Here is a 26,085-nt window from a genome sequence, read left to right on the forward strand (position 1 = left end):
TGATTTTTTCTCTAATGTTCCCCAGTGACTCTCTGTTTAATCATCACAAAGTGGTCTTCTTTTTTTTTTTTTTTTTTTTTTAACCTCTGCAGTGTTTTGTTTTTTGGTTTGTTTTTTTTCTGTTCTTCATGTCCTGGAGGAATGTGAAATGGTGTTGCTGGTAGCCATGGCCTCAGACAGATATGTGGCCATATGCAAGCCTCTCCACTACCTGACCATCATGAGCCCACGGATGTGCCTTTTGCTTCTGATTATATTATTATTATTATTATTATTATTATTATTATTATTATTATTATTCATGGGTTATTGGTCTCATTCACTCATTAGCTTAGTTAGCTTTTGTTGTCCATTTGCCTTTTTGTGGTTCGAATGAGATAGATAGTTTTCACTGTGACCTTCCTAGGTTCATCAAACTGGCCTGCACAGACACCTACAGAATGGAGTTCTTGGTTACTGCTGACAGTGGATTAATTTCTGTCACTACCTTTTTCTTGTTGATTGTCTCCTACATCTTCATACTGTTCACTGTATGGAAACAGTCCTTGGGACGTTTGTCCAAGGCCCTCTCTATACTTTCTGCTCACATCTCTGTGGTGGTTTTGTTCTTTGGACCATGCATGTTTGTGTACATGTGGCCATTTCCTAATGTCCCAGTGGATAAGTGTCTTGCCATTCTGGACTTCATGATTACGCCCATCCTGAATCCTGTCATTTACACACTGAGGAACAAAGACATGAAGGTGGCAATGAAGAGACTGAGTAAACAACTCCTGAGTAGGAAAAGTGTCTGCTAAGCTCCTCACAAGAATATCCAACCTGAATACTGCATTATAAACACAAATGTTAAGTGATGTCCTCTATTTTGACATGATTTATTATTCCTACTCTAACAGCTTGATAAATGTGAATAATTTATTCTAAATTGATAATGAAATGATCATATCTATTGGTTATTAACCATATATTATTACATATTTATTGGTTGTTTATGATTTATATATCACATTTTTGTTATTCAGTGGTTACATATTTACTGGCTATTATGAAATAAATGTTTTAGACTATTTAAAAAGCACTAGTGGAAATGGAGGTAACACATTATCCATTGTTTTCACACCTGAACAGTTAAGCACTGCCTTCCAGACGTTTCTGGTACTTTTTCTTATTTGGGTCTAAGTTTAATCAAAGCTGGCAGCAAACTCAAAATTCTCCTGCATTAGCCTCCTGAGCACTAGGATTAAAATGTGCACCATCACGGCTTGTTTGCTTGCTTTTCAATTTGTGTGTGTGTGGTGAGTGAGTGAATGGTGAGATTATATGGTGTGGGTGAAGGTCAGCAGGAAGAGGAGATAGGTGTCATCTGGAATCTTGTGGGAAACCTGGAGTGAAAGGGGTGCGGAGAGAAGGAAGTAAGGTAGGAAGAAAGGGCGGCACTAGGATGGACTTTCCAGGGGTGCATTTGAAGAGATGAAGGAGCCGGGTGGGGGTGCTTCAAACTCTGGCAGCTCCTGGGGGAGAAGCATGGGGTTCAAAAGGGGGTAGTGAAAAATGGAAGAGGAAGACAAAGAGCTTAAGGTTGTGTGAGTAAAGGAGGGAGAAGGGGGAAGGAAGAAGAGAAGAAAAAGGTGTAGGAGGGGAGTAAGGAAGGAGCTGGAGCAGGGAGTGAGAGAAGTAAGCAGAGGAGCAGCATTGTCTAAAGTGAGAGTGATGTGGATATTTAATGGAACACACTTGTTTTCCTGCAGAGAGATGGCCAGAAGTGGCCCATACATTCACAATGAACACTCTTTAGCTCTAGGGATGTTAGCAGCACAGTAGACCCACTCTTGCGCATGCGCACAGTACACCAATGGTCACCAGGGTTGCTTGGCAACCTGGAGTTGATCAACGGTCTTTAGGTGTGTCATAAGCTCTTTCTCTCACCATGGAATCTTGGTGGGGTACCTTGTGGACATATCTTGATTTTTCTATAAGCTAATACTTAGTTTGCGAGTTAGTTGGTCTAAGGACCAGTCCTTGGGAAAATCCGAAGGGTCAGGGCCAGGTGGTGAGACCAGTAGCTTCAGTCATGAAGAACTTGGTTCATGGAATTAAGGAAAAGACACCTATGGGTTTCTGCGATGTCCCAAGAAAAAAGTTGTTGGACATTTTACATGATATGAAAAGCGTTTCTGTCCCAAACAAACCCAGATACAAACCTCTCAAAAAGATCCACCAGGCTGCAAGTGAAGGTGATGTCAAGAGACTGCAGAGAATGATAAACCTTGGGAAACACAGCGTGCATGACAGAGACTTTAAGGAAAGGTAACAGCGCTTATGAGCTGGAGGGAGCGGCCTGCGTGGAGGATGTGATATGGCCCTTGTTATATTCAAAGACCAGCATAGGGGAGCCAGCAGGAGGGGAAGGCCTCTCTATGTTCTGTCTTCTCTGGATCCTCAGTGCTCTCTCCAGACTTGCACTCCAGCTAGAGGTCTCTAGTCCAGATTGTCCCACCCTGCCTGCAAATTTATCCTGATAAATCACAAATTTACGAAGTAATTTATTCACCACTGATAACATGAACATCTATTATGTAGCATACCCATTGTACTATTCTTAAAACCTTGCTGCTTTACCCCCTCTAAGCAAATTTAGAGACTTTAAATACAATTTAGAATCTTTGAAATTAGTAATACTTAAACGTAATAGAAAAATAATTATCATATAATTTTATGTACTTGAAATCTTGTTTGCTGAGCAGAAGGGACAGTGATAATATTAAACTGAGATGTGGAGTGCAGGGAGCTATTCTAGACATTTTGCATGATTCCCATTGATGAATCACAGTGGTATTCTGTGAGATAACTACTGTTTTTGATGCTTGCTTTACTGATGAGAGAATTGATTCATAGAAAGCCTAAGTAGTTGATAGCAAAGTTTAAGTTATAATTAAACCTATGGTGATTTAACCTAAATGCCATGCTTTTTCTCTAAACCTGTTCCTGGTTGGGGGTATTGCTCAATGGCAGATTAATTTCTAAGCATGGAAGAGGCCATGTGCTCAGTTCACAGCACCACACAAAAGACACTATCGAAAATGTTGTCTTTACCAATATAGTGAGTAATAGAATCTAATAAATATTTCCATTTTTCACAAGGACTTAAGTATTTGTTCATTCAATGTTTAAGAATTATGTGCCATTTAAGCCGGGCGGTGGTGGCGCACGCCTTTAATCCCAGCACTCGGGAGGCAGAGGCAGGCGGATCTCTGTGAGTTCGAGGCCAGCCTGGGCTACCAAGTGAGTTCCAGGAAAGGCGCAAAGCTACACAGAGAAACCCTGTCTCGAAAAACCAAAAAAAAAGAAAAAAAAAAAAAAAAAAAAAAAAAAAAAAAAAAAAAAAGAATTATGTGCCATTTAATATTTTATGATTACATGAGAAATTGTTAATTTTAAGATAGTGTTCTAGAATTTCATTTAAAATTTCTAATTTCCATAGGACTGCTCTGCATTTCGCTTGTGTCTATGGCCGAGAAGAAGTAGTAAGTGTTCTACTGAGAAATAATTGTGACATTGATGCTGTTGACAGGAATTCCATCACACCTCTGATGAAGGTATGTATAGCTGTCCAAATCTAGCATGCCATAGACTTAATTTAAATGATTATAAAACAAACTTACCCCATGATCATGTTACTACTTGGTGAACTCTATGTGATGTTTATATTGAATTCATTGAACAAGCAATTTGTTTCTTGATATAATCCCTAGGCTGTACAAAACTGGACATATGGATGCATGTGTACATTGTTGAAGCATGGTGCTGATCCAAATCTTATGGACAAAAATGGCAATACTTCTCTTCACTATGCTGTGTCTGAAGACAATCAGAAGCTGGCTGAATATTTGCTTAAATACAATGCAGACATGGAACAAAAGAACAAGGTATAGTTCACCGCATAGTAGTCCCCAAATAATCTAAAATAAGGTTTCATGTGTCACATGTAGGTAGATGTAGGGCATTTCCAGGACAAGGAATGTGCAGTGGCCTTTGAGAGAAGAAGCTGCTGATTCACTCTAGCAAGGCTTTGTATTCATAAGGACTGTTTAAGGCTCAACTCAGTTGAAGATTACAATGATTTTGGATTACAGATTATTTTGTTTTGTTTTGCAGGATGGCTTTACACCACTTTTACTGGCTCTCAAGGAAAACAATATAGAGATGGCAAAATTTTTAGTAAAGAAGGGGGCAAATATACACGTATTTGATAAGATGAAAAGGTACTGTTGTTTGAATTTTTTTAAAAAAAAGTGACATTCTGAAATAGCAATTGCACAACCAAGAAATATCAACTTGATGGGAAGAAGACTAACTTACAGGGATTCAGTGATCAGGTATCCACTAGTCATCAGTCTAATTAGTTGGGTAAGCAAAGCAGTAAGTTGAGGTGAGCAACACAAATCATTTATGTTTCATATCCCCTTATTATATTGATTGATGCTTCTTATTTGATATTTTGTTTGATTGGACAACTGATCTTATGGCACATTAATTGGTTTTCAGTTTGGTTTTACTAATTTTTTTTAATAAGTTTAGACTTTTTGATTAATTTTGATTCACAACAAAATTCAATCGTTTTGTACTGTTTTCCCTTACTCTTATATGATTGTCCTATAAAATGCCATAATATTCATAAAAAGAGTTGACAATCACAGTATATTAGATGACTCTTACCTTTCAATTCTCTTTGAAGAATAATGAGGTTAGATTATCCTATAATGACTAGAATTGTTATTGCAGGATGCTATTCAACCCCACCCCCTTTTGTCCTGTACAACTGGTATTGATGTGTTTATATTTACATAGTGTTGGGAAAGGAAAGCAAATTCATTTCATTAGGAGAAACATTAATGAAGCTAAGAAATAGGTGGATAGATGCAGATTCATAGATGACTTGGTTAAAATGTCAGCTACCTAGTTGCTAGGTGTCTGAACTGCTAGTGTTACATATCACCAAATATGAAAAGGAGGACAATACCTTGTAAAGGTTTTCATGAGATCATTTATGTAACACTTAGGGCAGTGCATAGCACATGTTGTCATCATTACTAACTGTAACTATAATGAATTTTATTATTAAGAGTATTTTATAATGTTGTTATACCTTAGATAATGAAAATAGCTTTCAGTTTTCTGATGGTTATCTGATTAGTAATTATATGTTACAGTAAACTAAAGAAAATAGAAACATCTGTATTTAAGTCCTTATCTACTTAAGAAGAATAACTTGTATACACTTATATTCTATCAAAGTTGATAAATCTAAGAATTCTACTAAGAACATGCAGAACACTGCCAGAGGCTTCCCATCCATTTTCTTATTTTATCTTTGCACACCATATATAAAGATGAATCTTTGTAACCAATAATATTTATGTGTATGAAAAGGACAATTCCAGGGCAGTGGTGGCACATGCCTTTAATCCCAGCACTCAGGAGGCAGAGCCAGGCGGATCTCTGTGAGTTTGAGGCCAGCTTAGTCTACAAAGTGAGATCCAGGACAGGCACCAAAACTACATGGAGAAATCCTGTCTCGAAAAACAAAAAACAAACAAACAAAACAAAAGGACAATTTCAAACAGACAAGCGAGACATTAAATTTATAAAATATACCCAAGTATTTACAGTTTTAATTAAGTTATCTAATAATGAAGCATTTTGTTTTATTTCAGAAACACACTCTTATATGCCATAAGATGGGATTCAACAGATATGGTCAGTCTACTTCTGGATGAAGGCATTGACTTTTTCTTTAAAGATGTGTTTGGATGGACTGCCTTACGTTATGCTATTGAAGGCACAAGTAAAGGGTAGGTGTTTGCATTCTAATGCGAGTCAACACTAACTTGCAGTTCAAATTAATCCCAAAGTCTTCATCTTCCCTCACATAATGTACCAATGTTGACTCTAGGTTGTTTTGGAATAGCAGTGACTATCCAGTATGCAAAATGCATACCATTAGAAGTAGAAACGAAGAAGGGTTTCTTTATCTCATGACTTGGTTTGGTATTGCTGAAGACTGAACGAAGTGCCTCATTTGTGCTGGGCAATTCTATCAGTGAGCTACATCTCTGTGTAGAACTTTCCAGACCTTAAAAACTATGGATTATTGGTGAAATTATTATGGCCACTCCATGTAGTTAAAAGGGAGGTTTATTTTGTGGGGTAACTTACAAGTGAAGGGATAGTTTACAGGGTCTGGGAAAGGTGTAGCGCAGTCCGGCGGTGTTCTCTGGGAATTCTGCTCGGTCTACCTCCAGCGTCCAGGGTCCAGGCACCAAGAGAGCTGGCCATCCAGATCTCGGGTCTTCAGGGTCCTCTCTTGGCCCCACCTTGTAGGCTGACAGTTACCTAAGCCTCAATGGGGGCTGGAACTTCCAGATCAAAGCTGGAATGGCTACCCACTACAATGGATCCTAACATTTTCCATTTCATCCAACTATAAACTCTGTACTATATAGATATTCAGATGTTTGATATTCTAACTGGCTGTTTTAGTCTTCAGTTACAGTGTTGCAGAAAATAGTGTTTCTTCCTCTGGTGGGCTTTCTTCTATATATTGCTTTTTGAATCTTGAAAAAGATAAAGGTTTCCGAGTTCCCTAAGTCCCAGTAGGAATGCTCTCTTTCACAAGACAGGTGGAGCAAGAAGAGGGCATCTAGTCCTCCTTTTGTTTTTATGATTCTGTTGCTGCAGTGTTGCTAGTCACACTTGTCCTGGAGATCAGTAGAGCCTGACCTTTATGATGAGGTTGCCTTTGTTGAATCAGTTCTCTAACGATTTATGGCAGTTCACACTTACATTGAAAAGTTACAATATTTTAATTGAGTTGTTAGTCCCAAAGTGACAGTTCTTTCCTTTGGCTGCCGGGCTTTTCAGCTTGTGCCACACCCATTGCTACCTATTTGACCATTCTCATTTATTCAGAACCTTCCATGGAGCCACATGTCATTTTAACCCTAGACCTTTATGGTTTATGAACTGTGAAGAGTTTATCTCTTTTCGTAGAAAATCTGACCTGGGATCATTGTAAGCTGTCAAGAATGTTCAAATCATGTTGCAGGGAATATCATAAGTCTTTACTCATTACTGCTAGAACCAGACCCCTTTGCATTCTGTGCAGCATCCTTTCCTAGGTGCTATGAGAGCCAATATCATCCTTCTCTGAGTAGCTGTCAGCCTTAGTCTGTATTTAAGAGACCTCATTCACATTATGTCCCATTGGAATCCATGGATAGGATAGGATCTTATCTTCGAAGGAATTTGGAGACAAACAGAACAATCAATCATTCTAACAAGGATCTGCAGGTTCAGAGCTTGGTTAGGTAGAGGAAGACTACAAGTAACTAAGTGACATTTTGTAAAGTTTTAGTTTTCAGCTTTTGGTCATTGAGAGTTTGGTAATAGCGCACAATCATTTTATTTAGTGGAAAGAAACCACATGATAAAAAGCTTGTATTTTCAAATTGTTACATAGCTCATTTTTTCTAAATGATAAGACATAAAATTAGAGCAGCTATCAATGAAATTTAGAGGGCTTATGATGGCTAATTCTAATTATCAAGTTATGCAGCTTAAAGTCACCTGGAGGAGTGCCAGTGAGTGGTCATTTAGATCAGATTGACCTGTAAGATGGTCAGTGGGGAATTGTCTTGATTGTTGATAGGTGTGGGAAGACCCAGCCTACTGTGAGTAGCATCTTTTCCAAGGCAGGAGTATATTGTGGAATATTAATTTAAGGTGTGTTACATTTGTTTATGCTGTGGAACATTTGTTTTAATGATGCAAAGTTGTGTGCATTCTTTTATGTTGTATTTGTTTAACTCTGTGAAGCTGTGTTTCTTTGCCTGCCTAAAACACCTGATTGGTCTAATAAAGAGCTGATTGTCCAATAGCAAGGCAGGAAAAAGGATAGGTGGGGCTGGCAGGCAGAGAGAACAAATGGGAGGAGAAATCTGGGAAAGAAAAGAAAAAGGAATTAGCGAGAAGGAGAAAGATGCTAGGGACCAGCCACCCAGCCACACAGTCAGCCATAGAATAAGATCGAATAACAGAAGTCAGAAAAGGAAAAAGCCAGAGGCAAAAGGTAAACTGGATAATTTAAGTTAAGAAATGCTGGCTAGAAACAAGCCAAGCTAAGGCCAGGCATTCATAAGAAAGAAGAAGCCTCTGTGTGTAATTTATTTGGGAGCTCAGTGGCAGGCTCCCTAAAAAGCTAGGAGCAAAAGAGTAAAGAAAACAACCAACAACAGGATTCCTGAATTGTATAAGAATAGTGTATGTGAGGAACATGCATTGCATTCCTTTGTGCTCTTGATTGTGGATATCGTGCAACTACCTACTTCAAGTTCCTGCTGTCTGGACCTTGCTGTAATAATGATTACCATTGTGGGTCAAAGTAAGCCCTTCTTCCCCTAATTCTCTTTTGCCAGGCTGTTTTATCACAGCAAAAGAACTGGAATTAGAAAAGGATTTCATGTTTTCTGGATAGATGTAATAGCTGACCATAAGCTGTGAAAGGAAATAATATATTGGGTTTTATTTAAGTATGGTAATGTCTTTGATATTGTCTGCAATATTCTGGAAAATTCAACACAGTATAAAAAGGTTTTTCATATCAATACTAAAATAGAAACTTTATGGTTTTTTTTTTTCATTCGGCAGTAGTCGAAAGATTCTTATGGATCATGAAGTAAAGTTACATATTAAAAATAAAGATGACAGTCAAGGTAAGTCTTATGACAATGAGAAGTGAATATTAAAACCATGATTATCACACAACCAATATAAACCAACACTGTTATTACATGTTTTCTAAGCATATACAATTGAAACTCCTTCCCATATTTCCAATATTTAATTTAGGCAACAGCACTCACATTCTGTTGCCCTAATTTTTACTTATCTCCCATTAAAGGTTGTCTCTTTGATGTGTAGTTATAGTAACCTCACTGAATACATTTATTTTTTGTTTATGTTGAGACATTATTTCAGTTATCCTGTCATGGCTTCTAGCTTACCGTGTAGTTGAGGTTGGCTTTGAACTCCTGATCCACGCTGTCTTAACATCTCAGTTGACGTTAGGGGCATGCAGTGCACACTCAGCAGCTTTCTTTAATAAATCAATAAATTTTTGTGTAACTAGGGATTAAACACAGAACCTCATACCTTTTTAAGCAAACTCTGTAGCCATTGCTCCCTCAGCTCCTTTCTGCCTGTTGTTTTTGAGCACAAGCATAGGATATGATGGTAAACACATTGGAAAAAGCTTTATTTTTATAGCAGTTTTCCACTTAATGAAAAAGGTTGAAAGAAGTTACACTCTGAACTAGCATCACTGTTTAGCCTGTTTTCTTCAGTTCAGGTACCATGTCTAACAATCTCAGGAGGTTATTCATTTCATTAGTACATATCAAATACATTTCTCTAGAAGCTTGTTGCTACCTCTGTGTTCTTTTAAGCTTAAATGTCTCTTTATTTAGCACAGTTCAGGACTGGTAAATCCTTCAGGTCTGATATTGCAGTAGTTCCTTCTTTTTTTTTTTTTTTTTTTGGTTTTTCGAGACAGGGTTTCTTGGTGTAGCTTTGCGCCTTTCCTGGAACTCGATTTGGAGACCAGGCTGGCCTCGAACTCACAGAGATCCGCCTGGCTCTGCCTCCCGAGTGCTGGGATTAAAGGCGTGCGCCACCACCGCCCGGCTAGTAGTTCCTTCTATTGCAGGAACTGTATCAGATGAGTCTGAGTTCCATTTGCACCAGATATAAGAACATGAAAATAGCTGTGATTGGAAGAATTTTTTAAGATTGTTCCTGGAAGAGGATGACTTGTATCCTGCTTGATTTACAGCTGAAAAGTCTTTGCAAATCCTTTTGGTTTTGGTCTAGCTCCATGTGTGCCATGCTGCAAAGTTCACTGTTGACATGTTGAGCTTATCTTTTTATTCACAAAGAATTATATCAAGTATTTGGTCCAAATTTCAGTTTGTGATAAGAAATACTATCTTAAGGAAGCTCAATGTCACACTGCACATATTTTCTGCTGTTTATTTGGCACTGTCAGCTTATGGCTCTGTTTAAGTCAGTCTCTAGAACTGAGTTACCATGAATATCACTGGACATTGCACTTTACTTCTAGGTGTCAAATTCTTGTAAGTTATAGTCTTCTTCCTTTGGGCCTAGAAAATAGGAAACAGGAAGTAGATTTATTTTTTTTAGAGTAGTCATTACTCAATAAGCATTATAATTAGCACCCACAATAGGCTATTCTTTAGAGATGGTCTGAAAGGAATGCTTCCTAATAATCCTTTAGAGTCACTATGTTTTTAATATTTTAGAGTTTTTTAATTGTTCTATTTAAAATACATTTCTTTTTCTTAAATAGAATACAAGAATTCTGAAGACAATTCATTAGCCAAGTAAGATTCATATAGTTATAAAAATCCTGTTTCCAAATTTTGGAATGTGCAGATAAATAAATATTTGTTCAGCATTCTACTCTGTTGTAGCCCCAATATTTTATGGTTAACATTAGTTATTCCTTATAACTACCATAATAAATGTTTGATGTTTTTCCTATTATAACACATGATTTTTCTAATTACACATCTGTCATTCAGAATAGTGCTCCCATGATTTAACTACCAGTCTGACTTGGTTTCCCATGTATTCTCTTGCTCATTAGCATAGACTGAAAGAAGCCCATGTAGCCCTGAGACCTAGATGCACATCAGATCAGTTTCAAAAGTCAATTTTATATGTTGAAGTAAAAATAGTTTACATTGTTCTCTGTTCTACTCTCTTTGGTAAAGGCATTCCCATTGATTACATAGATATTTGACCTCTATCTATCTATCTATCTAATTCTTAAATTATCTTTAAGACATTTGAGATGTTTCAGGGAACTCCTTTTACTATTTTAGTGCAAAGGGAAATTAATGATTACTTTTCCATAGTAGTTCTCATAGCAGAACAACATGACTTCCATGTTTCAGTTGAACATCTTAGGTTCTGAAGCAGGCTTTTCTAGGTTAAAGTAGTATGAGTTCTGTGAGGCACTGAATGATTTGTGAATCCTTCATTAAGTTTAGGCAGTTTATGAAGTTAAGTTCACCTAAGGCCCTGCCAACATATCTGTCGTCACTATTCACATGGACTAAAGAATCTGAACATATTTACTCTTATATATTGGAAGAGGCAGAAGCAAAGAGGAAACTGGAAATGGGAAGTTGTTGTTTTTAATAATATGAGATGTCAAACTCTATTCATATCAGTTATGACTATGAAATGTAACTTAATATGGAGACTTTTGACTTTTTTTAAGTTGCACTCATCATTTTTATTGTGTATTTCCTCTTGTAGGCACCACGATGATCCTACTTCTGGATCCACCTTGTCTAAGTCAAGTGAGGATGATGGTGTTTTTGATGAAAAGGTAAAATTTTGCTTTTTGAACTTAATACATTTGTACAGAAATGTGTTTCTAGGGTGGGTGTTAACTCTTGAGCTTCTGTAGTGGTCTACCTATTGTCATTCTGTTGACAACAGTAGACAGTTGGTGAGAAGAGATGTTTTCATAAGACTGTGGCTGGTGACTAATTGAATACTTTTTTAACTTGATAAACAACAAAGATCAAGTAACTATTCTAAGGTAATAGGGAAAGGGGTGAAATACACAGTTTAAGAGAATTGTATTAGGAATAGAAATTCCATAGAAGAGGAGATTTCAAATATGGTAAATAATATTTGGATCAATGGCACTTACTGTGACTTATAAATCATACTAATATGATAATATCACAGAATCATAATGAAGAAGAGATTCCTACCAGAGGACACAGAATTATTTGTGGAAGATTGATATCTGCTTTTTAAAATATCTCCAGCAAGATGGATATCTCATGTCATTTTTAGCAAAGTCATTCACCTTAGCATTCATGTTCTTTTGTGATAGCTGTAGGCTTTATTTTTGTTACTCCATGTCTCTTTGTGTGTGTAGACCTTGAACTCAGGTTCTAGTGTACATGTAGAAAGCGCTCTACCACACAGCTGCAAGGGCGACTCCAACAGTCAGAGCTGCTTTCTAGTTCACTCCAATTCCAAGTCATCTGTTAGCGGTTTGAAAGCTGTAAAAACACTAATCAAGATTTTTGCCAAATTTATCCTTCCTGATGTGAATACTGGATACAGATTTACACACATTTGTACCGTATTTAAAAAGGATTAGCTCAAATACCATCTGGAAGGGTAATGATAGCTTGATATTTTCATAATGGATTTTTCTTCAATCATGAAGTACCATTTTATATGATATAATTAGAAAAAAGAATTATTATTATACTGTTTATAGGTTGATAGAAAAACCTACATTTTTTTCTTGAATAATACTGGTAGTTATAAAGACTTAATTATATAGTCACATAAACTTTCTCTTCTAGAATTGAAAACTTTTATTTGAGAATGCAAACATTCTGCATTGCCAAAGTCATCCTTCAGTTCCAGGGATGAAGTGGTCTGCTTTATCTGGCACGCTCCAAACCAAGCTTAAAACTATTTTTTTAAAGATAGCGTTTCTCTTTGTAACTTTGGCTATCCTGGAACTTGCTATGTAGACCAGGCTGGCTTTGAATTCATAGCAATCCACCTGTCTCAGTCTCCTGAGTGCTGGGATCAAAGGTGTGCACAACTACCACCAGGCAAATTTAAATATTTTTAATTTTTTAAATTTTCATATATGAATATTGCATTTATATCATTTTCGCCCTGCCTTTTCTCCACTCCAGTTTCTTCTGTATATGTCCCTATCTGTTCTCAAATTCATGACCTCTTATTGTTTAATTATTATTCTTATATATGTAAATATATAAACACACACACATATATGTATATATAATCTACTGAGTACTTTTCGTTTTGTACACACATACATGTATCTAGGGCTGACCACTTGAGATTAGGTAACCTGTCAGGAGGTTTGTCCCTGGAGAAAACTGATTCTTCATTTCATCTAGGGATGGTACCTCATGAAATTTCTCCCATTCACCTTGGGGTATTTACTGATATTTTCATTATGCAAGTCATGTTTGGAAAACATATTCTTAAAATTTCATGGGTGCAGCTTTCAATTCATGTCTAGAAGATAGTATCTGCAATAGGTATACTGGCTCTCTGACTCTTCAGTCTTTCTGACTCCTATTCCCTGATGTTCCCTGAATATTAGGAGCAGGGACTGAAACTGTAACTCTATCAGGAAGTGTCAAGCACCCAACAGTAACCAGTTACTTTCATTTTTACCAGTTATGACTCTTTGATAGTCTCTACATGCTACAAAGGAAACTTATCTTGTGAGGAGTGAGAACTATACTCATTGGTAGGTATTGAAACTAGAAATTATAATGATTGGGTGAAATGGCAGTAGTAGGTTCTTCTCTAGTGGATTCAATGACCTCCACTGCCAAGGACTGCTGCCCAGATTTACAGTACCAGGTATGAGTTGCCTTCTACTAGGTAGGCCTTACATCAAGCTAGACAGCTATTGGTTACCACTAAGAAGAAAGCGCTATTATTGCACCACTGGGGATATCTTGTTCAACAAGTCATTGATGTGACGCACAGGCTCTGCAACTAGGTAGAGCTGTTGGTGCTTTTCTCTCCTGATAGCCTGCATAGTGCTTTTGGGATGCTATGAAAGTCAGCCCTCATGAAAAAGCATTCCAGGCCAGTTCCTTCTGGATTTCTTTGAGTCCTGTGTCTGAGGTGGGTGGTGTCTCCAGTAATAGAGTCTTATCTCCAACCTGAAGAGCCTATATTTCTTTGGGAGTCTCTTAGAATCCACTGAGCAACAACTCAAAGGGGCGTTTCCCTTGCCTGGAGCTGAAGGTTTTGTCAGACAGTCTATGGCTCCCTGGAAAGCAGCATCTTCCAAAGTGGTGGAACTTCATTTAAATTATTTATATATGCACACATACATATATCATATATATTTTTTGTAAACATACAATAGTATGCTCTGTATGGATTTTCAAACATCCTTAGTGTTATTTAGCTTTCCTTCCTCTCTATGTATTATTGTTCTCGTTCTCCTGTAGTTCAAATCTGCTTATCCCATTTTCCCCCTTTCAGACATCTGCATCCTACTCTCCCCTTCTCTCGAGCTCCCCCCCATCCCCAGGCTTCCTTTATATTTTCCTATCTTCTCTTTTCCCCGTTTTAGTCCATACATCTTTATTTTCAAGTGTTCATTGCAATGAATCCTTGGTCTAGTTTGAGGCCTCTGGTTTCTGCTACACTATCAATACTGGACCCTCACTGGGACTCCTCTTGGATATCCTTTTGTTGCCCTGTGTCATGGAGATCCTGCAGCTTTGGATCTGCAGGACTGGTCCCTTCACGTGCTTCAGCAGATCACAGATGGGGTGGATGTCGGGATGGGCCAATTCATAGCCCTGGATCTGAACCTGGGTGACAGCTGAGTAGGTCAGCCTGGCAGCTCCCACATCCTCACCAGCAGGATCAGCTCTCCAGCACTGCCCAGGCTAGCTCACACAATGCCTAGGGCAGCAAAGGGTGGAGCCAGCTCTTCTGCTCACATCATTGAATGGCAGATAAGGAGCAGGGCCAGCTCTCCAGTTTTCATGCCCTCAGGGCCAGCTCACCCACCCCCCTTCCACTAGGGCCAGCCCTACTGTGCTACCCAAGTGAGATGCAGGGCCCACTCTTCTGAGTGCTGCATCGAGTGAGGGCTGAGGCCAACACTGTGCAGCCCTTCATAAAAGTGTGGTCCCAGGCAACAGTCCAGACCAAGGACAACCACATGGCCTTTGGTGGTAACATGGGCCATGGACATCAGCACAGACCCCTGCTTCTGAATGGCTACAGACCCAGAAATGCCCCTCAGCACCAGTGCAGGCTAGGATTTTATCATAGCTTCAGATGACTTCGGAGGAAACTCACATCAGGTTGTTCTTCTCCATCACTGAGTCTCCACATCCACCTCTCTTCATAGTGCTCAAGCTGCTCTGCTTCTCTCTCTCCCATCTCTCCACTCCAAACTTGCACAATCATAGTGGCTCATGCTGTAGCTGGACCATGTGTTGGGTGGGGTCTCTGGGTGTCTTATTCCTGCCCACTCTGCAGGGCTGTGGGTGTCTTCAAGTGTTTCTCCAACCCAAAACTTCCAAAGGAAATAAATCTCTGGCCAAAGTTAGACACAGCACAGTAAAACGGTAATTCAACACAGAGTCAGCCAGTCTCATGGTTGACCTGACACCACAACCAACTAGAGAGATTGGCAGATAGGCTACTAATAAATAGTAAACAGAGCAGGACATGTCCAGGCAGTTGTGGGTCTCTGTTCTGTAGGCATACTTTTTCCTGGGCTAGGATGCGGCCCTGGGAGTCACAGTGACTCAGACGGAGGTCAGTTTTCTCAAAGGAAGAAGGCACAGGGCCAGTGGCGCTTGTGTTTGTTACTGGCTCTGTTGATGAACAGTGTAATTCAGCTTTTTCCGGGAGCAAGACCAGCCACCACCTCACTTCTTAGCGCCTGTTCTGCCTCACTTATAGCAGGCAAAACCATTTCCCCACCACCTATGTTCACTCCTTCCTCTCCTCTCCTCTCCTCTCCTGTCGTCTAGGTTTAGAAGCTGTCTGCTGGTAAAATCTAGAATTTTTTTTTTTTTAAATTGAGGTACTTTATTTTATCAAAAATGTGAATTTGGGAAATATTCCAGACAGAGAGAAAGCACATTTCTTGTGAAAGCATTGTTATGTTTTGATTGCCAAGGAGAGAAGATGGAAAATTCTCTGGCTAAAAATAATTTTTTACTGGGATGTTTAAGAAGAAATAATTTTAAAAAATACTCATTTTCTATGTGGAATGTAAGAGTTTGGCAATGTAAGGTTAACTTCTTTTATAAAATGTGTATAAGTAATCAGATGACAAGTGATCTATGAACATGTCTCTTGTAAACTTCCATTTTTGTTTTACACAGTGGTGAGAGATAAGCTTAATGTAGACAGCATGTATAAGGTTGGGTATTGAAATAATTGTTTTTAGACACATTCTTTTTTTGTTTTATGCATAGTTTTTTTTAACAAGGGAAATTCACATATCCTAAAATGAGTAAGAAAACATTAATTGCTTTATTTTTGGTATTAATTTTAGCCAAGTTCTTCTAAGCATGCTCCTGCTAAATGTCCTAGTAACTTAGGTGGGGCTGGAGATCAAAGAGACAAAAAGGAAGCAAAAGGAACAGTAGAAGGTAAGAACTACATTCTGTAAAGTGTTATTTGACAGAGTATCTGTGTCTAACATGAGTACTGATGGATCTAGCAGTCAACGGACTTCCCTGTCAATGGACACCAGTGAAAAGTGGAAATGAAAGGACACCGATGGCACCTGTTACCAGTGTTAGCAACAGGGACACTGAGGCTGCTACTAACGGAGTTTGCTTATGGTTATCAGTTCATGACATTCTTATATGCAGTGTCTCTGGGGAAGTAAGGAAGAAATGAGTACGGGGAATGAGCAATAATAAATATGAAAATAATAATAAAGGAATAAATAAAGAAAAAAGGAGTCGGGCGGGGTGGGGTGGTGGCACATGCCTTTAATCCCAGCACTGGGGAGACAGAGGCAGGCAGATCTCTATGAGTTCGAGGCCAGCCTGCTCTACAAAATGAGTTCCAGGACAGGCACCAAAGCTACACAGAGAAACCCTGTCTCGAAAAAAAAAAAAAAAAAAAAAACAAAAAAAAAAACAAAACAAAAAAAAAAAAAGAAAGAAAGAAAGAAAGAAAGAAAGAAAGAAAAAAGGACAAAGGTTTTACTGTACTGAGTATGAAAGCAAGGATGCGTGGGTTGAGAATATGAAAAAGTTGTCTTCATGTAACAAAACTGGCTTGAGAAGCAAGGAAAACTTGTTCCAATTTTCATCACCATCTCACGGTTACAAAAGGTCATTAATGTCCGACAAACTGCATCATGCAGAGGTAGATTTACTTTACTATAGACAAATATTATTTCATGAATCATTTGGTAAATATTACTCTGATTGTTTATTTATTCTTGGTTACTGGCCGAAGAGGTAAAAAGTCAGGATTCAGTCAGGGGAAAGATGACAAAGTAATTTGAAGAAATGTATAATTGAAACAGGACAGAGTAAGTAACACTAAACAGACTGATCAGGTTTTATTTATGTATTAAAGCATATGTATACACACATATGTGTTTTTGGGTGACAATAACAATTAAAATAGGCCATGGAGTCCAGAAAGAGGAAGGTTGGAGTACATGGGATCAGATCGAGAGAAGAAAGGGCAGGGGAAAAGGAGGTAATATTTTAAATATAAATTAGAACAAAAAAATAACAAAAACAGGACAGAGGGCTGGGGAGTTGAATCTTTGGTAGGGAAAGAGAGTTTGCTATGAAGGAATGAAGATTTGAGTTATATCTAGACTCACATAAAAAGGTGGGCATGGGGTTGGGGATTTAGCTCAGTGGTAGAACGTTAGCTTAGCAAGCTCAAGCCCCTGGGTTGGGTCCTCAGCTTTGGGAGAGTGGGGGTGGGGGGAATTTGGGCATGGCTGGTGTACTCCTGTAACCCAGCACTTTGGGGACAGTGTCAGGAGGATCACTGAGATATTCTGACTTCTTGCCTTGCTTCAAACTCAGTGATTTATCTTGTCTCATGGGATAAGGTGGATGGTGTTAGTCAAGGTCACTTGTTGTCTTCTTCTGCCTCTGTTTGAGCATACACAGGTATGCACCTGCATAGACACGTACATATACCATGTGCATACAACACATTTCACTAATACGCATAACAAAGACTGAAGTAAATTAAACAACAAAATAGAAATTATTTTCCTGCCACTAAAAATTACTCATGTGATTTTTATTAAATAATAAAATATATTAAATGGCTATATTTTTTTTTTACTTAGGAAGTTTGAAGAAAACAATTTTAATGGTGGGTAGCATTGACATATTAGTGGCATGTGAGGTCTTTCAGAGTTGAGGAGTGTTAGGAACTAAGGATAGTGATGAAGAGGAGGATGAAGATTAGGACCTACAGAGAGGACAGAAAATAAATGAAGGAAATTGAGCAGCTGGCTCCAGTCCACAGGCAGCAGCTGGTAGCTGCACATCTGTATACCATTGAGCACCAGCCAGCCTGAGAGAATGCAGGACTAGTAAGCCACATGTGGCTCCCAGTGAGAACTTTTCTTAGTTTTCTCAGGCCTTATGTGGATCTACATGGCTGCATGTTGGGCACCATATGTGGATGGATATGTTTTTCTTTGGGCCACTAGATCACAAAAAACAACACAAAGACTTATTATTAATTATGAAAGCTCAGCCTATAGCTTAGGCTTGTCCCACTAGCTCTTACAACTTAAATTAAACCATTTCTATCCGTCCATATGTTGCCATGTGATTTGTAGCTTTTACCTCTCCTCCTGCATGTCTTGCTTCCCCTGTGACCAGCTGGACTCTGCCTTTCCTCTTCACAGAGTTCTTTCTGCCCAGAAGTCCAGCTTTACCTCCTGCCTAGGTATTGGCCATTTAGCTTTTTATTAAACCAATCACAGTGACATATTTTTATACAGTGTAATCAAATATCTCACAAAACCTTACATTAATTGTAATTTTCGACAATACATTTTAGATGACATAGTGGTTTAGTAGACATTCTTTGAGGACTCAAAGATTTGTATATACAAATAATGTACTCCTGGAGAAAAAAAGAATACATTCTTTTTTTTTTTTTTTTCTTTTTAGCTGGGGACCAAACCCAGACACCTGCTTGCTAGGCAAACATTATAACAGGCACAGTGTTCCTAATGTATTCATCTGAAAATTCAGTTCACTTTTTTGATAATTGTATTTCACTACTGAAAATACATGAAGTGAGCAGCTATTACCAACGTGCATTTAAGAGGTAGAACTAAGTGTTGTCATGCATCCTGTCTTTTCTAAATCTGGTGTGGCTTGAAGTATTGGCTCATAGATTGGTATAATTTATATATAATATGGAGATAATCAGTCATATGTGTATAATAAATCACACAAAGCATCACTAAATCCAAAGATAATCTAGTGTATGATAAAGAATTCAGTGTATGGTTTTGTGTGTGTATGTGTGTGTAGGTGTGTGTTTAAAATAGAGTAGTGAAGAATGACACCTACAGATTAGAAGCCTATTGTCATGATTAAGGAGTCTTAGCTCTTTGAAATTGGGAGAAATGATAGGCTGTACAAACAACATGCTAGATCTCATAAAAATGTTATAATACATGGTCTAGAAGGAGAGTCTGTGTTGACCGGAACTGTTCACATTTTCATAAATATCCAGTTTGGGATTATGTTAGAAATGAAAATTTGGATTTGGTTGCTCTGAGATGAGCACTTGTAAGAATTTCCCAGGTGGTACAGATCCTGTGTAGCACTTGTGTGGACATTTTAAATAAATCTATAGACAAATCCATTGGGTAACAGTTCAAAACATAGCAAAGCAAAGAATCCTCCATTTTTCTACAACTGAGAATGGTTACAGCCACGCCAAAAGAACTCTCAGAGAGGCAAAAAACCATTAATTCCATGTGGTTATATGATTGCTCATTCTCTATCAGTCCATATGCTTCTAGATTTATAATTCCAATTTTTTTTTTTTTTGGTTTTTCGAGACAGGGTTTCTCTGTGTAGCTTTGCGCCTTTCCTGGAACTCACTTGGTAGCCCAGGCTGGCCTCGAACTCACAGAGATTCGCCTGCCTCTGCCTCCCGAGTGCTGGGATTAAAGGCGTGCGCCACCACCGCCCAGCTTATAATTCCAATTTTTAACACCTCTGGGTCTAGAGGAAAGGAATTTGTCTCTGAATGACTCCCCAGCCTTACTTTCCTCAAATATATTAGAATATCACCGTGTTATCAGTGACTGCTTGCTCAAAGAGTCTCTAGAGAATGTAACTTCCTCTCCAGGTACATAAAGACTATTTTATTCCCTTTTATTTTTCCTTGCACTCAATGTTTTTCACCATGTTATACATGTAGGTATTTATTTCCTTTTCTGTAAGATCCCAATTTCCATGAAGGAAGTGACTTTATTTTATTGTTTTTATTTTGTCTGTGAATCTTTAAATTTACAGTTAATAATTCAGCAATGGCTGACCCTGCACCTGCCCCCCTCTAATCATGATGTATGAAGATTGAGAAGACTTCAGTGAACACAAATTTGTCACCATCAGAAACAGACCCCCCCGTGTTTCTGTTTTTGTTGTGTGAGTCAGGAGCTTCCTACGTGGCTGTTTTGGAACTTCCCGTTGCTAGAACTCTTAAGTGTTCATCAGCACCACTGGTTGGGAAGGGGTTTTGGTCCCTTCACGTTTGGGCTGAGCTTGAGACTTGACAGGTATAAACAGTTCTGATCAGACACCATTTACTGTGTCATAAATACTGCTAGGGGGGCAGTGAAGTTCCAGGACAGTAAAGAGAAACTTGCTAGTAAGAAAAAAACAAACCACCAAAAAAAGCAAAAACAAAAACCCTCCTCATTAAACACTGCTTGGAACTGCAAAAATCACTTGTTTTGCCCATTTCATTGTTTTGAGACAAGATTTCACGCTGCACTCCAAGCTGACCTCAAATCACCATGTACTGCCCAGGTTAACCTTGAACTCATTAACAATAATACTCCTGCCTCAGCCTCCACGAAAGGCTCCACCTCATTTTTGCTCCTAAAATTTTGACATCTCAGACCAAAAGGGTAAAAAACAATATTTAGCAATTTTACTTCATGAACTTTCGAGTATTAACCAAAAACTCTCACCAAATCTTAGAACAAAGGAGGTGCCACAGCATGCGCGGGTGTCCGAGGAAGTGCGAGGGGCAGGGCGAGACATGGTGGCCCGGCCCGCCCGTCTCAGAATTGGCAGGAGGCTGGGAGGGCCCCGGCCCCGTCGGGCGGGAGCGTCCGGGGAGGAGGAGAGAGCGAGAGAGGGGCGGAGCGGCCCGCGCGTCCCCCCGCCCACCCTGGCCAGGATTGGCCGAGGCTCAGGGGCCCCGCCCCCTCGGGCGAGGCCGGGGCTGCGGCCCGGAGGCGCGTGGGGCGGGCGGGGCAGTCGGGGCTCGTTGCTGTGCCTGGGGCTGGGGCTGTGCGCTGGACGCCGGCCAGGGATGCTTCCGCCCGACCGCTGTGCGGGTCTTGGGCTGTGGCGGAGGGATGGCGAATGTGCGGGTGGCCGTAAGGGTCCGGCCTCTCAGCAAGCGGTGAGTCTGGCAGGAGGGGGCGCCTGAGGCGTCAAGTGAACTGAGCGGAGCGCGAGGTCCCCGCTTTCCTCTAGGCGGACTGGTGCGGAGAAAAATCCAGACTCGAAGTGCCCGGAGGGCTCAGCGTCCAGAAGCCATGAAGGCCCGGAGGGACAGGGCTTCAAGCAGCGTCCTAGGAGACAGCGGCTCCTGTGTGGCTTCAGGGGTCGCTTGCCCTGGGTGCACGTCCCTGGCATCTTGCCAACAAGTTTCTTGGAGCACTCAGTAGGGCCTTTCTCATGCATATCGACGTGAGGAGGTGCATAGGGATGGGCAGTCTCCTCTCCTCTGGTGTCCCGGGAGTACCCAAGTGAGGACTGGAGGCTGTGTGTGCGTACATACACATGGGAGTCCTCTGTGGGGACAAAGGAAGAACTGTCAGGATGTGGGAGGGAAACCGAGGCCCAGGGAGACTGGTTTCAGGCTGTGCTCAACAGCTGACGTGTTTTAAGAACAGAACTGTGACCTAGGGAAAGGGGAAGTTAACACCTCGGTGCTAGTTCCTTGTGCTTAGCCTGATTCTGCACCTCTCAAACCTCGAGGCATCCAGTGTGGAGCTGAGGATTTCATCCTCTTCACTCACTTGGGAAGCCAGAGAAGGCTTTGCACAAGAGTTGAGTGTCTGAACTGTTCTGAATGATCTTTGAATTTTCTGACGGATAGGGGAAAGTACAGCGCTCTCTAAAGAGCAGGAAGAGAAAGTGACTTTAGGCTGTTAGGGTGTAGGTGGGAGCCTTGGATATGTGCTTGGATAGAAGCAGGTGAGAGGTGATAAAAATGGCAGAGTGTGGTTCTAGACCAGACGACATGTATTGGAATTCATTGTAGAATTTTTTTTTAAAATGTCCAGTACACAAGATGATAAGTGGGGACAGAGATCAAGAAAGGCCTTGTCTCCTGTGACAGGAGCTTAGGTTTGTCCTCGGGGGCTTAGGTTTGTCCTTGCAGAGGCCACTTGCTTTGAAAAGTCTTGACAGAATGAGAAGCGTGAGGTAGGAGGAGCACATAAGCATGTACCCATGCTGGTGGTGGCGGCGGTGGCGGCGGCGGCGGAGGCGGCAGCAGCAGCAGCATCGGAGGAGGCAGAGGCGGCTGCACACCTTAATCCCAGCACTGGGGGGTGGGGGGCGATCTCTGTGAGTTTGGGGCCAGCCTGGTCTACAGAGGGAGTTCCAGGACAGCCAGGGTGGTTTTTAAACATCTGACTTGGCATAACTGCCTGTGGGGACTCTGGGTTGGAGGTTCCCTGGGAGCAGCTGCTATCCAGGAGGAGGTAGCTGCTGGTAGATCTGTTTCCAAAGTATTTTTTAGAGTTCTTAGGATAGCAACATTGACCACTCTTGACTTTTTAGTTCCTTGGGAACCAGGAAATTCAAACAGCATGGATTTCATTAAGAAAACGATGTTGAAACGCCTTTGTTACTTGCAGTCGTTGCAGAGAATAACATACCTCATCCAACAAAAATGAAGACAACCAGGAAGCGTATTTACTTTTAGCTCCAGTGAAGAGGCTTGAGAGAAAGGGGTAGATTGTCAAGATCTCCAGGTGTGAGATGATTTTTAGCAGGCTGCAGATTCTCAATCACTGATTCAGGGGTAGTTATGTAAAAACTCAGTGTGATCTCAGCTAAGAAGTTCAGACCAGACCATTCTTCAATTCCCACAGAAATCTGCAGAGATGATGGTGGTACCCACTGTTCATTGACATGTTTTGCATGTGGAGAATCTGCTGATTATGTAGTCTGTTCCAACGTTCAGATAAGTCATAAGCACTGATACTGTGCTTGTGAAGGAACCATTGAAGTCATTTAGCCCAAGCTTACAATAGTATTTTCCAAATGAGAACATGGTCTTGCTAAGTTCTAAAAGCAGGATTTGATTCACTGCACCACACTGCTCCTTCCCAAGATGCCCAAAATGGTTCCTTTGTTCCATAGGACCAGAGAAATCCCTGAATGAAATAACAGCTCCGAAGTGATTTTGGAGTCCTACCCTTGACCCCAGTTGTTCCCCATAATCAGAAATTCTGTTTTTCATTAGGAGATGCTGACCTTGTCTGTCCAAAGTCATTCACCACTGAGGAACACACCTGCTAATTCTGTACTCTGCCCCACTGCCCTGTACTTTGACATGATACATTAATTTATTCCAGTTTTTTTATTTATAAAATAGGGATAACCATGTTGATCTTTTTTTCCAAGACAGGGTGTGGTTGATATATTGTGCACCCCAATAAACTTATCTGGGAGGATCAGAGAACAGAACAGCCACTATATTAAACATAGGTTTGGGCAGTGGTAGCTCACACCTTTAATCCTAGCATTCTGGAGGCAGAGATCCATCTGGATCTCTGTGAGTTCAAAACCACACTGGAAACAACCAGGCGTGGTGACACACACCTTTAATCCCAGGAAGTAATGGCAGGAAGCAGAAAGGTATATAAGGCTTAAGGACCAGGAACTAGAGCCTTTTTTAAGCCTTTAGCAGCAGTTAAACTGAGATCCATTTGGATGAAGATTCAGAGGATTTCAGTCTGAGGAAACAATATCAGCTGAGAAATTGGTAAGGTGAGGTTGGATGTAGCTTGTTCTGTTTCTCTGATCATTCAGCATTCACTCCAATACCTGGCTCCAGGTTTGTTTTTATCAATAAAACCTCTTAAGATTCAGCCTACAACAGGGTTTCTCTGTGTAGTCCTGGCTGTCTTGGAACTCCCTCTGTAGACCAGGCTGGCCACAAACTCACAGAGATTGCCTACCTCTACCTCTCGAATGCTGGGATTAAAGGAGTGCGCCACCATTGCCCAGCTGAAACCAGCTTCTTAATTAAGATTGCTATCCTCTCTGCCCTCTTAAAATTTAATGCCAACATTTCTGTAGGTGAGCAGAGGAAGGTGGGACAATTTTACCTTCTTGTGGACTGATGATCCTGGGAGATTAGGAACATCTCTGGACTTGGAGTGTGGCTGAGTAGTAAAGCACTTGCCTGGATGTATGAGGCATTGGATTTGATCCCCTTCACCATGGTAGATTAACTCTCTCTCATGTACTGTCTTCTGTACAGTGGACAAGAAAGTACAGTAAGGCCTTAAGGGGGAAGAAACAACCTACACTTAAATTTAACTAACAAAAATGCCATTTAGCTCCGTTGTTTGTTTTGGTTTTTCAAGACAGGGTTTCTCTGTGTAATAGCCCTGGCTGTCCTGCAACTAGCTCTGTAGACTAGGCTGGCCTTCAACTTAAAGAGATCTGCTTGTTTCTGTGTCGTCGTCCCCCCACCCCCCCAGTGCTGTGATTAAAGGTATGTGCCACCACTACCCAGCTAGAGAGAGGTTTTTTATGTAGGGCTTTATTCCAGATACAGCAAGTGCCTTCAGTTGATGAACCGTCTCGCCCTAGCTGAAGGTTTTTGTTATGAAGAAGGTGGGCTTCAGGTGTGTGGATCACCAGATAAGCCTATTAAAATGAGTGCCGTTAAGTCCCCAGCACTACAAGAAAGAAGTTTAAAGTGAATGTAAAGGTTGGCTAGTTGCTGGCCGTGTTACCATGTAAGGACAACATAGGAAGATTTTTAAGTGCCTTGGCTTTCACCCTGACTTCAGATGTAAAGTATGCCCAACATTTCAGCAGAGAGGACTTCATTAGAACTTTGTTCAGTGGTCTAGAGACAATGAGAAGTTGTGTCATGTGCTGGACCAAAGATACTTTCCAAGCCTGATTTTTAAGGTTTAGTTAAGGATCAGACAGATCTGGACTTAAATCCCAGTTCTACTGGTCCTGGCTGGGTGGCCTTGGACAAATTATGCAATTTCTCTAGGTTTTGCTTTAAAGTTCTGTCAAAATGAAGATATGCTATGAAGCTGTATCAGAAGAATAGGGTAGATGGACAAATTACAGTATCTGTACCTAATGTGGTACTTTGTACATAGAAGATTACCAAAATAAGGTGACAGTGATTTCAGAGTCACAGTGTATGGTCAGGAAACTATGCCGTCAACGGAGTCTTTATATACTTTTAGCTATTTATGGAGACGGGCATTCCACTTACTGGATTACTGGAACAGGGACAGTAATAAAACTAATTTCTTTCTCTTTCTTTCTGTTTTTGTTCTTGGTGTGTGTGTGTGTGTGTGTGTGTGTGTGTGTGTGTGTGTGTGTGTGTGTTTTAAGTGGGTGCCAGATGTAGTGGCACATGCCTGTAATTCTAGCATTTGGGAAGAAGAGGCAGAAGGATCAGAAGCTCAAAGTCATTCTTGGCTAGAGAGTGAATTTGAGGCAGCCTGGGCTACCTGAGATTCTGTCTCAGAAAACAAAAAGTGTTTCTTCTCATTTGAATTCTGCTTTTATTTCTTAGGGAGACCAAAGAAGGGGGAAGAATTATTGTGGAAGTTGATGGCAAAGTGGCAAAAGTCAGGAATGTAAAGGTAAGCCTGAAATTGTGTTGGTTTTGTAGATAGGAATCTTTATAATTAAAGGGGTCTCTGGGGGTGAATATGTTTGATATATTAGAAAGCAGGAGATGTAAGAGGATTGTGGGAAAAGCTTAGACCAATCACAAAGTAAATAAAACAAAAGAATTATGCTTAGAGTCCAGAAAATGTGGCGTTGTAGTCCATGCTGTTAAATAGAATAGTGCAGCTGTTTTGGAAACTGATAGTAGCTGCTTTGAAACTAAACCCAGGGTATGTAATAGGGGCTGCGATTAGTTTAACTGCTGCCAGGGAAAAGTTATATGTCT

At 40.2% G+C, this 26,085-nt stretch overlaps 2 protein-coding genes across 12 annotated transcripts in view; both read left to right on the top strand.

The window, feature by feature from the left end:
- Positions 1 to 1,871: 1,871 nt before the first annotated feature.
- LOC121828996 (uncharacterized) lies at positions 1,872 to 25,721 on the top strand. 8 transcript variants are annotated; one of them, XR_013050700.1, is made up of 11 exons: positions 1,872 to 2,307; positions 3,482 to 3,596; positions 3,753 to 3,926; positions 4,156 to 4,262; positions 5,715 to 5,852; positions 8,707 to 8,771; positions 10,424 to 10,457; positions 11,401 to 11,473; positions 13,336 to 13,408; positions 16,205 to 16,301; positions 20,190 to 20,620. XR_013050700.1 is itself a non-coding variant. In XM_076570472.1 (10 exons), exons 1-10 carry the CDS (start codon positions 2,072 to 2,074, stop codon positions 20,231 to 20,233), a joined length of 1,083 nt encoding a protein of 360 aa, XP_076426587.1. In that variant the 5' UTR covers positions 1,872 to 2,071; the 3' UTR covers positions 20,234 to 20,620. The 8 variants fall into 8 exon arrangements, 3 of the variants coding, with proteins under 3 accessions (XP_076426587.1, XP_076426585.1, XP_076426586.1); XM_076570472.1 differs by lacking the exon at positions 13,336 to 13,408; XR_013050697.1 differs by lacking the exons at positions 10,424 to 10,457; positions 20,190 to 20,620 and adding an exon at positions 25,702 to 25,721 and having other exon boundaries at positions 1,904 to 2,307.
- Stard9 (StAR related lipid transfer domain containing 9) overlaps positions 21,143 to 26,085 on the top strand; it is a 98,428-nt gene continuing 93,485 nt past the window's right edge. For all 4 annotated transcript variants that reach the window (XM_042276019.2, XM_042276021.2, XM_042276023.2 and 1 more), the window contains exons 1-2: positions 21,143 to 21,309; positions 25,702 to 25,771. In XM_042276019.2, coding sequence (XP_042131953.2) covers positions 21,263 to 21,309; positions 25,702 to 25,771 — 117 coding nt within the window. In that variant the 5' untranslated portion in view covers positions 21,143 to 21,262. The remainder of the gene's footprint in view (positions 21,310 to 25,701; positions 25,772 to 26,085) is intronic.

This window comes from Peromyscus maniculatus, chromosome 4, assembly GCF_049852395.1.
Source record: "Peromyscus maniculatus bairdii isolate BWxNUB_F1_BW_parent chromosome 4, HU_Pman_BW_mat_3.1, whole genome shotgun sequence".
In the NCBI taxonomy this organism is placed as follows: domain Eukaryota; kingdom Metazoa; phylum Chordata; class Mammalia; order Rodentia; family Cricetidae; genus Peromyscus; species Peromyscus maniculatus.

Bases quoted from the DNA above. Each gene is read 5' to 3' on its own strand.
- LOC121828996 (XM_076570470.1), top strand. From the start codon at position 2,072: ATGAAGAACTTGGTTCATGGAATTAAGGAAAAGACACCTATGGGTTTC. The intron at 10,458-11,400 runs GTAAGATTCATA...TTCCTCTTGTAG, and splicing joins GAAGACAATTCATTAGCCAA to GCACCACGATGATCCTACTT. The intron at 16,302-16,372 runs GTAAGAACTACA...TGATGGATCTAG, and splicing joins AGCAAAAGGAACAGTAGAAG to CAGTCAACGGACTTCCCTGT.